Raw genomic sequence first — 13,569 nt, forward strand, 5'->3', positions numbered from 1 at the left:
GTTCTGAAGATGAGTAACAAACTCGTCCACAGGAACAAAGGCAGGAAAGCTGCAAGTACTTCAAGCTGAAATTCCGGTGGGGATTACCATCCGCCATGACGGCTTCTCCGGGAAGGATTGTCAAGCACCGGCTGAAGGCGGAGGAGGTGCTTAAGAATGGTCCGTCCTCTGCCTGCACAAACTGGCCCCATAGTCTGCTGGGATTTGTAGTTCTGCCTACGATACATGGTATGCTGGCAGTTCTTCAGATGGGTGATCGCTACAGTGCCCCTGCATGAGAAGAGTCTCTCTGCAGCCTTCGGAGACCGTTCTCCCAGGTTGTCTGTGACTCAGCCGGACATATAGGTAGAGGTGCATTGTAACCTCGCGGTAAATTCTATCTAAAAAATGGCTGCATAGAAACATATCAAGTTTGGTATCAGTAATTGGTGTGGGCGGTATGATTCCACCTTTCTGAAGCGAGCTTCGTGGGGTCACTGGTCTTACCGGTGCCAGCCTTCTCGGCCCGGACAGCACAAAATGAATGCTGCCTACCAGAGACACTTTTCTGCCCTACTGCTGCTGAGCTAAGCTCGAGCAGAGGAAGGCAGCAGAATAGGCATCCTATCACAGGGAGGTGTGATCACCTCCCAGACAGGATTTAGTGTATTGGGGCTGGGTGGGTGCACTCTAAGAGTGCCTGAAAGTCTGCACTTGGGCCACATTTGGTGTCCCTGTGCAGAGCCCAACTCAAACCAGTTCTGGGAGCCATTGGCTCCTGCTCTGGCATGAAATTGGATAAAGGACATGGGTTTAGCGACCCCTCTGTTCTGCTCCTTCCCTAGGAGGGTCCCCTGCATCTGTCCAACCCTCTCCCGTGGGTATTAAATGGGTTATCTTGCTACAGGACAGAGGATATATGTGGACAAGATTCTACAAAGAAGAAACCACTGGCCTTCGACCGACTGGACACTTGGACTTCGCTGGACCTCGACTGGGATGACTTCATCCCCCTTTCTGCCTGAAGCTTAGTTTGTGCTGTGACTCCATACAGGCTCTGTGCAGGACCTGTGGGGCACTTAAGACAAATGAAGAATCTCCCTTGGAGTGAAGGGGTTTCTCCTGTGCTCTGCAGGCACTCAAAGCGCAACTGACCGTTAGCTGCTCCTGAGCTCCTGCAGGCTTCGAAGATTTCAGCAACACAGGAGGTGGGTTCCTGAAGGTCCCTGAGGTTGATCTACCCCCTCACCGAGGTTGAGGCCAGTATCCCTTGTGGGGGCTGCGTAACCCAAACCCCTGTGCACTGCATCCATTTGCAAGTGCGTATGCTTGTTGCCGATTCCTGAGCTTGTGCATTGGACCCCATGTGGTCCTGACCCTGAGAATTATCTGTACCATTGAACTCCAGCATTATTGCACCATGTGCTCCGTGGGCTGGTACTTTGCAGACTCGCTCAAGATCCCCTCATGACTCCTGGTCCTTCAGCATGTGGGTCCCCCTTAGGGTCATCTTGATGGTTCTTGGGATTTCCTGGTTGCTCCAGACATGCACTGACTCTCCATTGCTTGAAGAGTCCCCTGGACCTTGCTGGTCCACACCATAACCTGTTTTTCCTTCCTGCGTGGGTTGCTTTTGCAGAGACTTGTTGGTGCTCCCGCCAGACACCGACCCCTCAGCACTCGACATCCTTCGTGGAACAGCCTTCCTCCGGCTCCTGGTTGTCCTCGATGTCTCCTGGTTCTCATGGCTGCAGACTCAAGCATCCCTTCTTCGCACCTGAAGCACCCAACATCAGCGGGCATTCGTCTCCCGAGCCCCTGGTCACTCTGAAGTGACCCAGACTCTGTCCCCTCTGCTTTCAGTTTCCTTCCATCCAGAACCAAGGCTTGGATTCCACCGGACCCTTTTCACCTTTACGGTAGCAGTGCTTTTTCACTTCCTTCCATAGAGAACTTCTAGAGTTTCCGACGCCACATCAGACCTGTGCACCCGGCATCCCTGGGTTAGGTACTCTGGTACTATGATATCCATGGGTGGGGTGGCTCTTTAAACACTTAAGTTCTGAAGGGTTTGTTCGAAGTCCTCCTAGAAGGGTCCTTAAAGTTTAACTTTGCAACCGCAACTTTCCCTTGGAGTTGTACGGAGCATGTGGTCGTGTTTCCTCACTGCACCTGTCCTCTGTGGGTCTCCTGTGTCATCACCTTGGGTGGTACCTTGGGGTCCCAGCGATTCTGCATGCTCTGGGCACTGTGTCTAGTCAAGTTGTGATTGTTCTATCACTATTTTAGTTATGGTTCAGTCTACCCTTGGAGCCCGCTGTGTATTGTGCTACTTACAACTGTTCAATTGATGCAGTATTGTGTGCTTTGCGTTCTAACCTTGTGTAGAGAATAGTAGAGATTGTTATGTTACTAATTACATATTTGTATATAACTACTTTGTGGTTCTCCTTCATTTAGACATTCAGGAGGAGATATTCTGGTAAAACAAGCTGCTTTACATTCCTTCAAGATTAAGCCTAAAGGCTGCTCTCCATAGCTACCATTAGGATAGCTTTCATAAAGGTTATCTTTGACCTCATACATCATAAGGGTTGTGTGGATTGCCACAAGGTGCCCACTTTAACTAGTGGATAGCCTATACCAAGCCACCTTCTCACAACTATGTCTCACCCCTCCATGCCCTCAGTCAGCGAGCCATAAAGAAGCACCCCCCGGAGATCGGCAGACCCACTAGTGGAATTACAGGAGCGTACAGTGAGACTGGTCCCACACTGCGGAGTGCCCCTCTCAAACATCGGCGGGCAATGCTAGGAGGTTTTGTTTTCTAAGTCAGTGCTAGACTCAACACCAGTACCATCACCAGTAATGCCTCCTCCCTGTGTGCTTCTCCAAACTCGCTTATTTCAGCTAGACCAATTCCTACCAATGAGTGAGAAGGCCACAGCTGTGGTTGGGCAGCAAAATAATGCAGTTCATAGTCAGGAACTCACAAGTCTCCTTCCTCCTTCATGTGTGGGCCTTTGGAGTGTGTGCAGTGACACACAATTGCACTGCCTATCCCGTATCAGTTTCTGGAGCAGCATATTTAGGGATTTAAACCAGACCCTCAGTATCCACATGGGAGATTTGCAAAGTAGTAGAGAACTATGGGCAGTATACTCATCCTCACATGTTCTATTCTAGCAATAATGGGGAATTTCGTCATCCACTAAAAAGCTATGTTACCCCTCAAGGTGTGCTGGGTGCACCCCAAGTTGCCCTCCATTGTTTCAGTGTCAGAATGATACAACTTAACACCTTGGTACTTAAAGACTCTGGGCTTCGACTAGATCTCCAGGCTCTGTACAGGTCCCCAGGGTTTTGACATGTCCGAGGACACTGGCAATGCACCTGCCTTTCTCCAGTTGATGCAGAACCCTAACACCCATCCAAGGACCACCAATAAGGTCACCATAGAATTCCTGTTTGGACCTCTATCAAAAATAAGAGCATGTCATCTGCATAGAGCGAGACCATTTGCTATCTGTCGGGCAGCGGGATCCACTGCTTCACCACTCTATGTGGAGGGTGGGAGCTGATCTCCTTCCACCTTAAATGCATCGCAAATTGGGGCTTGCGATAACTTAAATTGTGTGTACAATGTCCTTCATCTTGTACCGCCGTCACTAATATCATGTGATATTATTGTTTTTCTTTTGTTCCAAATAAGAGTTGCACAACTCACACTAATAAACTGATAACTGTTCACAGAGACCTATCTTCTATGTGCCAAGAAAGCTTCAACTTTCCCAGACTGTGGATATACAGTGTATCCATTAGACTGTTAAACTAAATGTGAGAATGTCTGCATATTCCATGTAGTACTGCTATGAAAGAATCTCCGAATGAAATATGTAGTAAAATGTTTTATATTGCTCGTTCCAAATTGGTGCAGATCCTAGAAAAGCATCCATGTAGAATGTATGACTGTCTCTGTTTAAAGTCCTATAAAAGGACGTAGATTTCTATGGAGAAGATACTCCTCTTTCCCTGCTCTTACAAGGTGAATCTTTGCCGGATTTCACTAAGAGCAGTTCCGAGTTCTTTGTGGTTATGGCTTATTTGCTTTGCCGCTAATTCTCCTAATAGTTCATTTCTTGTATGCTGCCTATTAAGCTTTACATAAAGCTTTAAAACTACGACCCTTGTCTGTCATTCTTTTAAGAATGTTGATCACTTCCTACCAACTTTAATTTAATTATCATAAGTGAGGCTTCAGTCAGGGAGTACCAAAGTCCCTGACTGGACTACACCACTCCTGATCCTATGTGATGGTGTGCCCTGTGTATGGGGTTTAAGCTAGTGTGCTGCGCCGATAGTAGTATGCTGGAGAATGGTTCAACTGCCAGCGAACATGGGTGATAGGGGGCAGCTCTTTCGGGAGCTAAGAGAAAGGACCTGACCTTGCATGGAAGGAAGAGACATATCTGTCCTGGTTTCAGTTGCATCTCCCTGTTACGGCAAATGGATATACAGAACAGAAACGAAGAAATGGTCCAGCAGACTGGAGTATTTGAAGTGGTACCTGTTCAGATTAAGACTAACAATGGAATGAAAGTCCTTTGTACTGACAAAGCCAGCATCAGGGCTAGAATATTTAAAAGGACAGAGATATGGTGGAAAAACAGTTGCTTAGAAGACGGCACCTTAAAATGTACCTCAGCACTGGTCTGTGGCGGTTTTCATATCTAGTTACGTCAGATGGCTTAACAGATTAGGCCTGGAGGATTTCCTTTTGCTCATGGGTGGGTTTAAAAGTCTTTATACATGTTATAGTGGCAGGATTGGTGGTAGTCTCTCCCTGCTTTCTGTCCCCTTTTACCTCTGTCTGTCGGAGAGGTTTTCACAATTAGCTAATGGAGAGGAAAACATGGAAACTGTTATAATATATTTGTTTCAACCCCAATTGTCATAGTTAGCCTGTAGTAGGGTTATAGTAAAGCTGGTCAATAATGGCACAAGTGGCATAAATGTCAGATGCAGTATGTCTTCCGCAGTATAGATTTGCACAACTCACATGTAGAGGATATGTTGCCTAGAGGATTGAGCTGCTGACTTTAAAATATAGGGACCCAGATTCAAATCATAGCCTCAGTGCTTGATTCAACATTCTATGATTCTGGACAAATTACTTAATTTCTCTGTACCAGGAAATATGTGAATTATATTTGTGTAATCCCCACTTGATGTACACTATTTTGTTCTGCTCATAATCAGTCCTCAACAGCGAAATATTGTGGAAGATATCGAGTTCGCATAAGTACAGGCATGTTGTGTAATTTTTTAAATGTGATATTTCCTGAATTACACAAATTACCAAAGCTTAACAGAAAAATTTGCACAGTCTGGCATATTGAAAAGCTGTACAGATAGCATTAGCTGTCTCACCCTTAAGATGTGCCCTGGAGCTCACAAGCTCCTGGTCCGTAATACAAATAAATGAGACATGCTAAGGGGGTAACCCACAATGTCTCTGTAGTAACTGATTCATAAACTGCTATCTACTGCATGCACTAAAGCACAACTTTAGATTATGCTTTAAATATAAACAGTCCATAATTCCTAATTGCCTCAAGAACCTTAAAGAAAATCCATCACTTCAGCACTTGACTCAGGAGTGAAAATCTAATTGTTATCAAATTTACATTTTTGAAACTAATATCACTACGATGATCCTCTCTTTTTCTTTCCCACCTTTCCTTATATGGCCTCAGGCCTACCATTGCATCCTGACTGTAACAGTGCAAACCCTGCAACTGAACCTGTCAAAATTAACTCTTTTGGCAGGTTAAAACATTCATTGTAAATATCAGTAAGGGGCCCCTGTGTGTGGCTTATAGCCTATAAAGTAGAGTACATGATTTTTAAAAATAGGACATGTGGAAAGTTAATGTTAAACATGTTCTTACAGTGCCTAGCACCTATGAGCTATTTTCACTGTAGCAAGACTGCCTGCTGCATAAATAAACAACGAGACTCACTATTCAATTTAATTACACTTTCTTGACTATAAAGCAGCCAGAAACTTCAATCTAGGACTCTTAGTAATATAATAACCCATTTGAAAGTCAGCTTCTTTATTTAATACTAAGGAAAGTGTACATGTTAAACTGCTCCCAGAGCAGAGACAAAGACCTGGGTATGGGGAAGTGTTATCTGTTCCTCTGATAGGATTATGGTTTGTGCTGTGCCTAGCAACTTAATTTACCTTAAAGGGGCCTCCCCGTGACTTGCAAATCACAGACGACTCATGGGCTGGGCCCTTCTTCCCCCTACCAGTCTGGCAGGCTCCACTCCCAGTGGGAGGGGTGCTTTCCCAAGAGCTGAATTGAAGGGGCCATAGAAGAGGGGGTGCTCATAATCCTGGACTCAGTATCTTGGAGTTAGGCAGAGCGGACCACTAAGGGATTGCTTACAGTAGGGCACACAGGAAGCGCTGCAAATGTGAGTATGGTAACTCCTGGGAATTTTTTCCCCATTGTTTAGAGAGGAGCCAGGACTCACCCCCACCCACAAGCTGGTGCCAGGAATAAATGTGACATCCCCAGTTCCCTCCTCTACACACTACAGAACCTGAGGAAGATCAGAAGCTAACTGAACATGCTGTCTGTGACCCGAGTAGAGCAGTGAAGGGCTGGACCTGCTCTTTCTTGTACCCAGGACACAGAGGTGGGGTCCAAGGGTCAAAAGGCTCACCTCCTAATCAAGCTACAGGGATACAACAAGCTACAAGAGGCCTTTCCTGTAACTGCCTACCTGATCAGTTCCAACTGGACTTGATTGGACCTTGCTGTTGACCTCTGCTGGAGTGAGTCCTAACTCCTAAGCTCTGTTTGCGTGGTTTTCGAACCCTTGGCTTTGCCCTTCAAATACAGAGACAACCCTGCAAAGCCAATCCAACCAAGGTGCATTGCTGCTGGCCTGGGGATTCAGCTTTTCCCCACTAATTTTCACGTTGGCAAATCCTCTGCAAAAGGACCATATGGGGATGGTATTAGGTCTTGTGTAGCCCTGTTCTGCTAAAGCCTACAGTCTTGCCCTACCGAAGGAGGAATCCAAGGTAAAAAAAAGGGCCAGATTTATCAATATTTAATGAAGCAACAATGCAGCAAGGCAAGTTGTTGCACTGCATGAAATGGAGAGGGCAGGAATGCACCATATTTGCTAACATATAGCACATTCGTCTTTCTCACTGCGCAGGATCTCTAGGTGCTGCCTAGGGCCAACGCTGGCACCCTTTCTCCATGGTGAAAGGGTGCCTGTGTTGCAGACAGGATTGTTTTCGTACAGGAAGGGAAACACGTTCATAGGTTTACTACACTTGGTAAATATGGGTATGCGCCAAAAAGAAGGGTGCGTGCATGAGAACACACGTTCTCCAGCCACATAATGCTTTCCCGGTGCAGAGTAGCACAAGGCAGCAGCTTACCCTGCCTTGTGTTACTCCAGAATTACCAAGGCAGGCAGAGCCATGTAAGGTGAATTTGCTTGGCTTGGTAAATCTGACTTATGGCTTGGGTTGCCCTTGTGTCACCGTTCCTGGTGTAGTGCAATGCAGTCCTTTGATAAATCTGGGTTTAAGTGCAAATGAAGAAATATTGACTGGGAAAAGGCACCAAAAATATCCGCTAGACATGGGTTCTTTCCTGGGCATAAAATTCTAATTTTTCCCACCATGAGATTTTACGAGAACAAACCAACTGCTTCAGTAGGACCTGGTCCAACAGCTATCCCGCCTTGTGGTGCCCTCTTCAGGTACAGCCTGCTGCCTTACCCTAAATAATTCCAATTTTGAGACTATGTCCCAAGGAAATACTTCTGACCAGGTTGAACCAGATTGCTGTATCTGACTCGCACTCATACACACAGTTCGCTTCAACCCAAGCATGGACCCTGGTCTACTGCAACCAGTTGACCGCAGGTTGATACTTAAAGATTTTGGGTACTATTTTTCATTTAAACTTTAAAAATTCATATCCCCATTTCTCCTTATTGGATTCTTCTCGAAACCAAACCTGACTAGGTTTGGTTTCTGCACAGTGCACTTTCTTCTGGCTTTTCCTAAACCGCTGAGCTCATGTGAGAGATTGACTCTTTGTTCATGTGATAATGTAGCCCAACAAAGCACAATGCACTTTATGCTCTTTTGCACATTCTATAAGGATATAAGGGCCCGCTTTATTAGCCAATTTTTAAGGAAATTTGTCTTAGTTCTGATCAAGAGAGTTTTAAATATTTATTATCCCTGTCTTTGGTTGCCATCTGTAGTGCTGTGCTTAATTTAATCAGAACTGCATTATTAATTAGGAAACATAATCAATTGTGTTAGGGAAACCGGGCAATGCGATTGAAGGGTTTAAACCCATTCTGTCATTTTCGGATAGTCATAGAATATGCTGAAAGTTTAAAATCATGTTTTAATTTTTATATTGTGAAATCTATATATTTATCCACCCCAAATGCTGCATTGGAAATTTTAAAGATGTTTTATGTATGATGCTTACTTTTATGATTCAATGAATCGAATAAAGTTATTTGGTGATGAGTTTGTATGTTTTCAATGACTATGAAAAGTCTCATAACAATTTGTGGGCGCTGGTTCGGAGCCCCACCCCTGGCTCAGTTGGCTCGCAAGTCTTTGTACCCTTATTGTCCGAATGCAGCCACACCAAGTATTCTACAGTCCTGCTAATCTTACCATAATACTATAGTCTTCTCTGTTGCAGAGGTTCCCATCAAACCTCCAACAGCGCCCTCCAGCTACTCCCAAGTATCGCTCCCGGAAGCAGTTCAGGCAAGGCTGCGTCCGTTGCACAGGGCCAACTAGAGCCCCTATCCTAAACATGACATGTGCCATCATTTTGCAGGAGACTCCTCGTCCAGGTCCTTCTTGTTCCTCTGTTGAGATGTGATCTTCTTGACAAATTCCACTGCTGCCCTGGGAGCCGTGAAGATTCTAGATACACCACGATGCTCTATGTGCAGCCAAGCCAGATACAGTATGGCATATGGATTTTTGCCAGTTGTAGTTTTTTCTTCACTGGTAGGTACTCCTCGCTTGCCCCTGGAAGTTAGCTGTAAAATCTGGGAAGAAAGATATTGCATTCCCCTGATAAGGGATTTTTTTTTTGTGACCATTTTCAGGATTGCATTAGAGTTTGCGTAATTCAGTAATTGTGCCACTATAGGATATGGGGGGGGGAGGGTGCCTAACAGCAGTCTTGCCACAAGTGTTCTATGTGCCCTCTCTACCACCAGCAGGCAAGATAAATGTTCATTTTTCTTATACATTGACTCTGGGATCTCTGTAATGCACAAATTGTTGCTGCTGGAGCAGGCTTCCAAGTCTTCATTTTTAGCCTGTATTACAGGCAACGCTTTTTCCATATTAAGGCTTTTGGACTCAGAGTGCGGACTTCATCCTTCGTGGAGGAAATACATTGTTCCGCTTCATTGAGGTGTGTTGTTTGTTTCTCTAGTTTCATGGTATGGTGATCCATTGGGATATTTAAGGTGTCAATTTTCCCATCAATTGACTGTAGGCTTTGCTGCATAGCCTGTAGGGTAGCCTCCAATAATTGTGCATCAGCCAGGGGGCCAGCAGCTCCCCTATACTCAGACAGGTTTCACCTGTTCTTCCCAGTTTTGTTTTCGAAGGTCAGTCTGGGCTGGGTTCCATCTGCCTTCCCCATTTTGTTGCCGGTTGCACCACTTATTCGGTATGCCATTTTGCATATTTTGAAGGCCAATTGCAATACACGCTCAGTGGTCCCAGTTTGCAACCTCGATTCCCTGTCACAGGCCATGCAGGCTATTCTCCTGTCTTCAGGCCCCTCTTGGTTGTCCCTTACAACTTTACGGGGCCCAGGCCATGTCCCACAGGTAAAGGAACAGTGCAGCCGACCACTCCCTCGGCTGTCCTCCGCATCGCACTTGTTGCAGGGCTCTAGTTGCCCTTAAGTTCTCCTACTGCGATTATCTCAAAGGGGGTGTCCCCCTGATTGGCCAGTAGGACTCTGCTCCATCCAACACAGTCCTTCCTTTCACTGTGTTCCTTTGGGGAGCACCCACCTCGCCCCATGCAGGAGAAGAAATATGTTCAATAACGCAAGCACTATCTCCAGCTTCTTATAGCACTGCTATCCTCATGCCCCGAGGCCCGGCGCTGCCGCTCCAGCCGAACTCCTGGTTTACAACTCACCTCTCCCTCCTCAGGCCTCAGCTGTCTGTCAGTATCTTTGCAGCAGTTCTCCTCTGCAGGCCACCGCCCCGGCACACCGCATGTTTATATTAATTAAGGATCACCTTCCCACTGTCCCTTCCAGCAGCACCCTGCCTCACCTCGCCTCTCCGGTAGTGTTACTGCTGCCAGCAATCTCCTCAGGCCAGGCTGTGTCGGCTATGGCTCTTGTCTCCAAACCTCAGAGCTAAAGCCGCGCACCACGTCAGTGCCCGCGGTCTCTGGTAGTGTTCAGTGCCTTCCCGCTGCTCTCGCTTGATCAACGAGGTCTGGCAGAGCTCTGATATAGTTTACTTCCTACCACCTGTATTTGTTGCAGTATCTGTGGCTTCAGGCCAAGTTACTTTCGGTGCCTCACTCCACCATCCGAAGGTCCGCTTCTAGCTCCTGCCCCCACGTGGTCTCAGTCACCAGCGTCAGTCACAGCAATTTCCATCACTTTAGGAGCAAAAAAACTGCATCACAGCTGAACATGGGCTTCTATTGGAATTATCAAGGGCGTTTTATCAAGCCCATTATCGCCGCTTTAGTTGCAGTTTTCTGTTGCTAAAGCAGCTAAAATTGTAACATCATTCCTTGATAATATGCCTCTACGTCTTTTGCATATTCTCCTTATCTCGCCACATTTAATTCAGGAAAGAATAAGTATCGATAATAAGGATTAATGCTGAATATTTGAACTTGGCCGGCAGAGCTGCACTACAGTGAGGATATCTAGACGCGGGCTCTCTAGCTCCTCACGGATTCAGCGCACATTTCTATCCAAAGTCCAGAGATATTTTCTTAATAGCAGACTCAAACTCCTATAAGCCAAAACTAAATTCCCTGAGTCTACGACCTCTAGGGCAGAATCTCTTGGTGATTCACTTAATTTACCGTCCAAGTCTTTGGTAAGGACTTCACAGTTGATCTTGTCCAATTATTAAATTTGCTTCCTCCTGCTCTTCCGTCGGCGGAACATCATTTTAAATTCATCCAGATCCTTAAAATGTGGATATTTCGTCATTGTTGCCTATGCGGCTTGAGACAATTAGTGATCTAAATACAACCAATAGACAATTGAAGTTGACACTGCTCTGACAGTGTCTCCTATCCATAATAATTGCAAATCAAGAAAAGTATCAAGTACACTGTGGGATATTTCTGCGTCCATTTTGGTAAACCCTTTCCTCTATCTTTACTACCCTTTTGCTTCATTTCTTTGTGAAATGCCTTATCCTGATGTTCTAAAGGAGATCTCAAAGAATCACCATAATATACCAACCTCTCCTCTACCATCCAAAACCATGTAGAAAATAAAGCAGCAACATGGTCAAGACCGATGGCTGACTACCCTGTTGGGAAATATCTGAACAGTAATGTACTGTTTAATGGAATCATTATATTATTTTTTATTTCTACACGAGCTTGGTATTTAAATGTAACACATTCATTATTTGAAAAATATATTTCTGCACATCTGAGCTATATTATTTAAGTCCACAGCATTATGATGCCATACAGTTCTTGTTGGCCCGATAAAAACTTTAAACATAATAAATAAAATAGAGCAAACTCTCAGCAAATATTCTATAACTATAAACAGAAAATATGTTATACTGACAGTGCAGAGACAAATAGCAAAATCAGAGGCTCTTTGCAAGCAGGTACGAGCCAAATTACACTGTATTGTCAGTGGTTCTTATCCAATTTCAATTCTGAAGTCTTTATGTTAAATCTAGCAATCCAAATTATGTATACAATTGGGTACAGCAGTAGAAAATCATCAGCCAGCACTTAGGCACAAGGAAATATAAATGATGTAGCTCAACTTACACATCCATCCTTGTGTTATTCAAAATGTATTCCATTGGGTAAACACAAGAATACAAATACGTAAGGTCTGGGTTGTATGTTATTACGCCCAAAGTGAAGTCTTTAGATCGGACCACTCCACTGATGTTAACACTTTGAATGTTGGAAAAATCCTTGAAAACACCATCTCCAAGGGTACTGTTGATCTATAATTTGGGACAGAAATAATACATTTTTGAGTAAAGGCATTGAAGTATAAAATGTAGGCTCTTGTTTCATACATTACGATTTCAGAGGCTATTTCAAGAGAACAGACTATATGCATGTATATAAAGGGTTGAAATACTTTTTTTCGGCTGAAGGCCATAAAAGTTTCAGAGCAGTACAAACATTCAAAATATGATCTAAAATGTATCAATGAGTATGTATAAAATATCCTCAGTAAAATAATCATCAATCTTTGGATAAAACAATGTAAACCGGTCATTAAGCATTCCATTACATCCACCCCGATGTGTACACTTTTTAAAACTGACTAAAACTTTGTTTGGTACAATTAAAATAGCTGGTTGTTTTGTTCAGTTCAAAGTACTTTACAAATATGGGTGCTTTGTTCATTCCAACATCATAGCTTTAGCCCCACTTTGCTTCTTTCTAGTCCTACTAAAAACAAGTATCGGGATAAGGCAAATATTACGTGCTGTGCTCGTTGTCAAGCACCCTCAGTGCCTCTTGGTGCTTCCTAAATCCCAGTGTATTGCACAACGGTCGGATCTATTTCCTCCTTGCCCGGGCATATACTGGCCAGAAGAATAGGATCTGTTCTGTATTTTCAGTGGACCCTAAAGTGTATGTAGTGCATAAAGTGCAGAAATGGTCTCCCCCGCCAACCCCCAGTTTGCTGTATAGCTCTTGGTCTGCAGGGTGTTGTACCTTAACTTCAGATATAGAGTTCTTGTTAATTACGGTTGTACATTATCGAGAAATTCTTCAAAACTCGGGTTCGGTTTAAAAGTAAGGAATTGAGTTGTTAGCCTTCCAAATCTTGGATTGCAATGGGATGCGTTCAGGATATGTGGATAATAATTTCTCATTAGTACGTCTTTGCAACTAGATGTTAAGCTATGCAGCTCTGTCCAATGTAAACTGAGGCCCAACTCTATGAGCCATTTCTTTAAAAATCTTAGCAGGGAAAAGTGAAACATATATCAATGGCTAAGAGTTCTCTTACACCTTCTCTGTATGCCACTAATGCGGGTGTTGTCCATAAGCGTATCCAATAGAAAAGTGGTTGCAATATTGCAATTTGACCTATGCGCTTTATGTTTAGATCATAGAATATTGGGAGAAGTGGTGTTGATGAGATGTATGTATATATTCTGCGTTCGCATCAATCAGAAAATAGTAATTGCCTTTCTAATGTGTAGTGAAATTCCATGTTGCTAATGCTTAGACTTTGTCTACTGCAGTAACTGTTTATAGGAGATACCTCATGTTACGCTAATGTCATGTAC

At 44.3% G+C, this 13,569-nt stretch overlaps 1 protein-coding gene across 1 annotated transcript in view; it reads right to left on the reverse strand.

Annotated features, from left to right (window-relative positions):
* Nucleotides 1–13,569, reverse strand: part of LOC144771837 (zona pellucida-like domain-containing protein 1) — a 558,912-nt gene that overhangs the window by 343,505 nt on the left and 201,838 nt on the right. The window contains exon 4 of the mRNA XM_078656105.1: nucleotides 12,077–12,261. Within this exon, the coding sequence (XP_078512231.1) occupies nucleotides 12,077–12,261 (185 nt within the window). The remainder of the gene's footprint in view (nucleotides 1–12,076; nucleotides 12,262–13,569) is intronic.

This window comes from Lissotriton helveticus, chromosome 8 (assembly GCF_964261635.1).
Source record: "Lissotriton helveticus chromosome 8, aLisHel1.1, whole genome shotgun sequence".
Classification (NCBI taxonomy): Eukaryota; Metazoa; Chordata; class Amphibia; order Caudata; family Salamandridae; genus Lissotriton; species Lissotriton helveticus.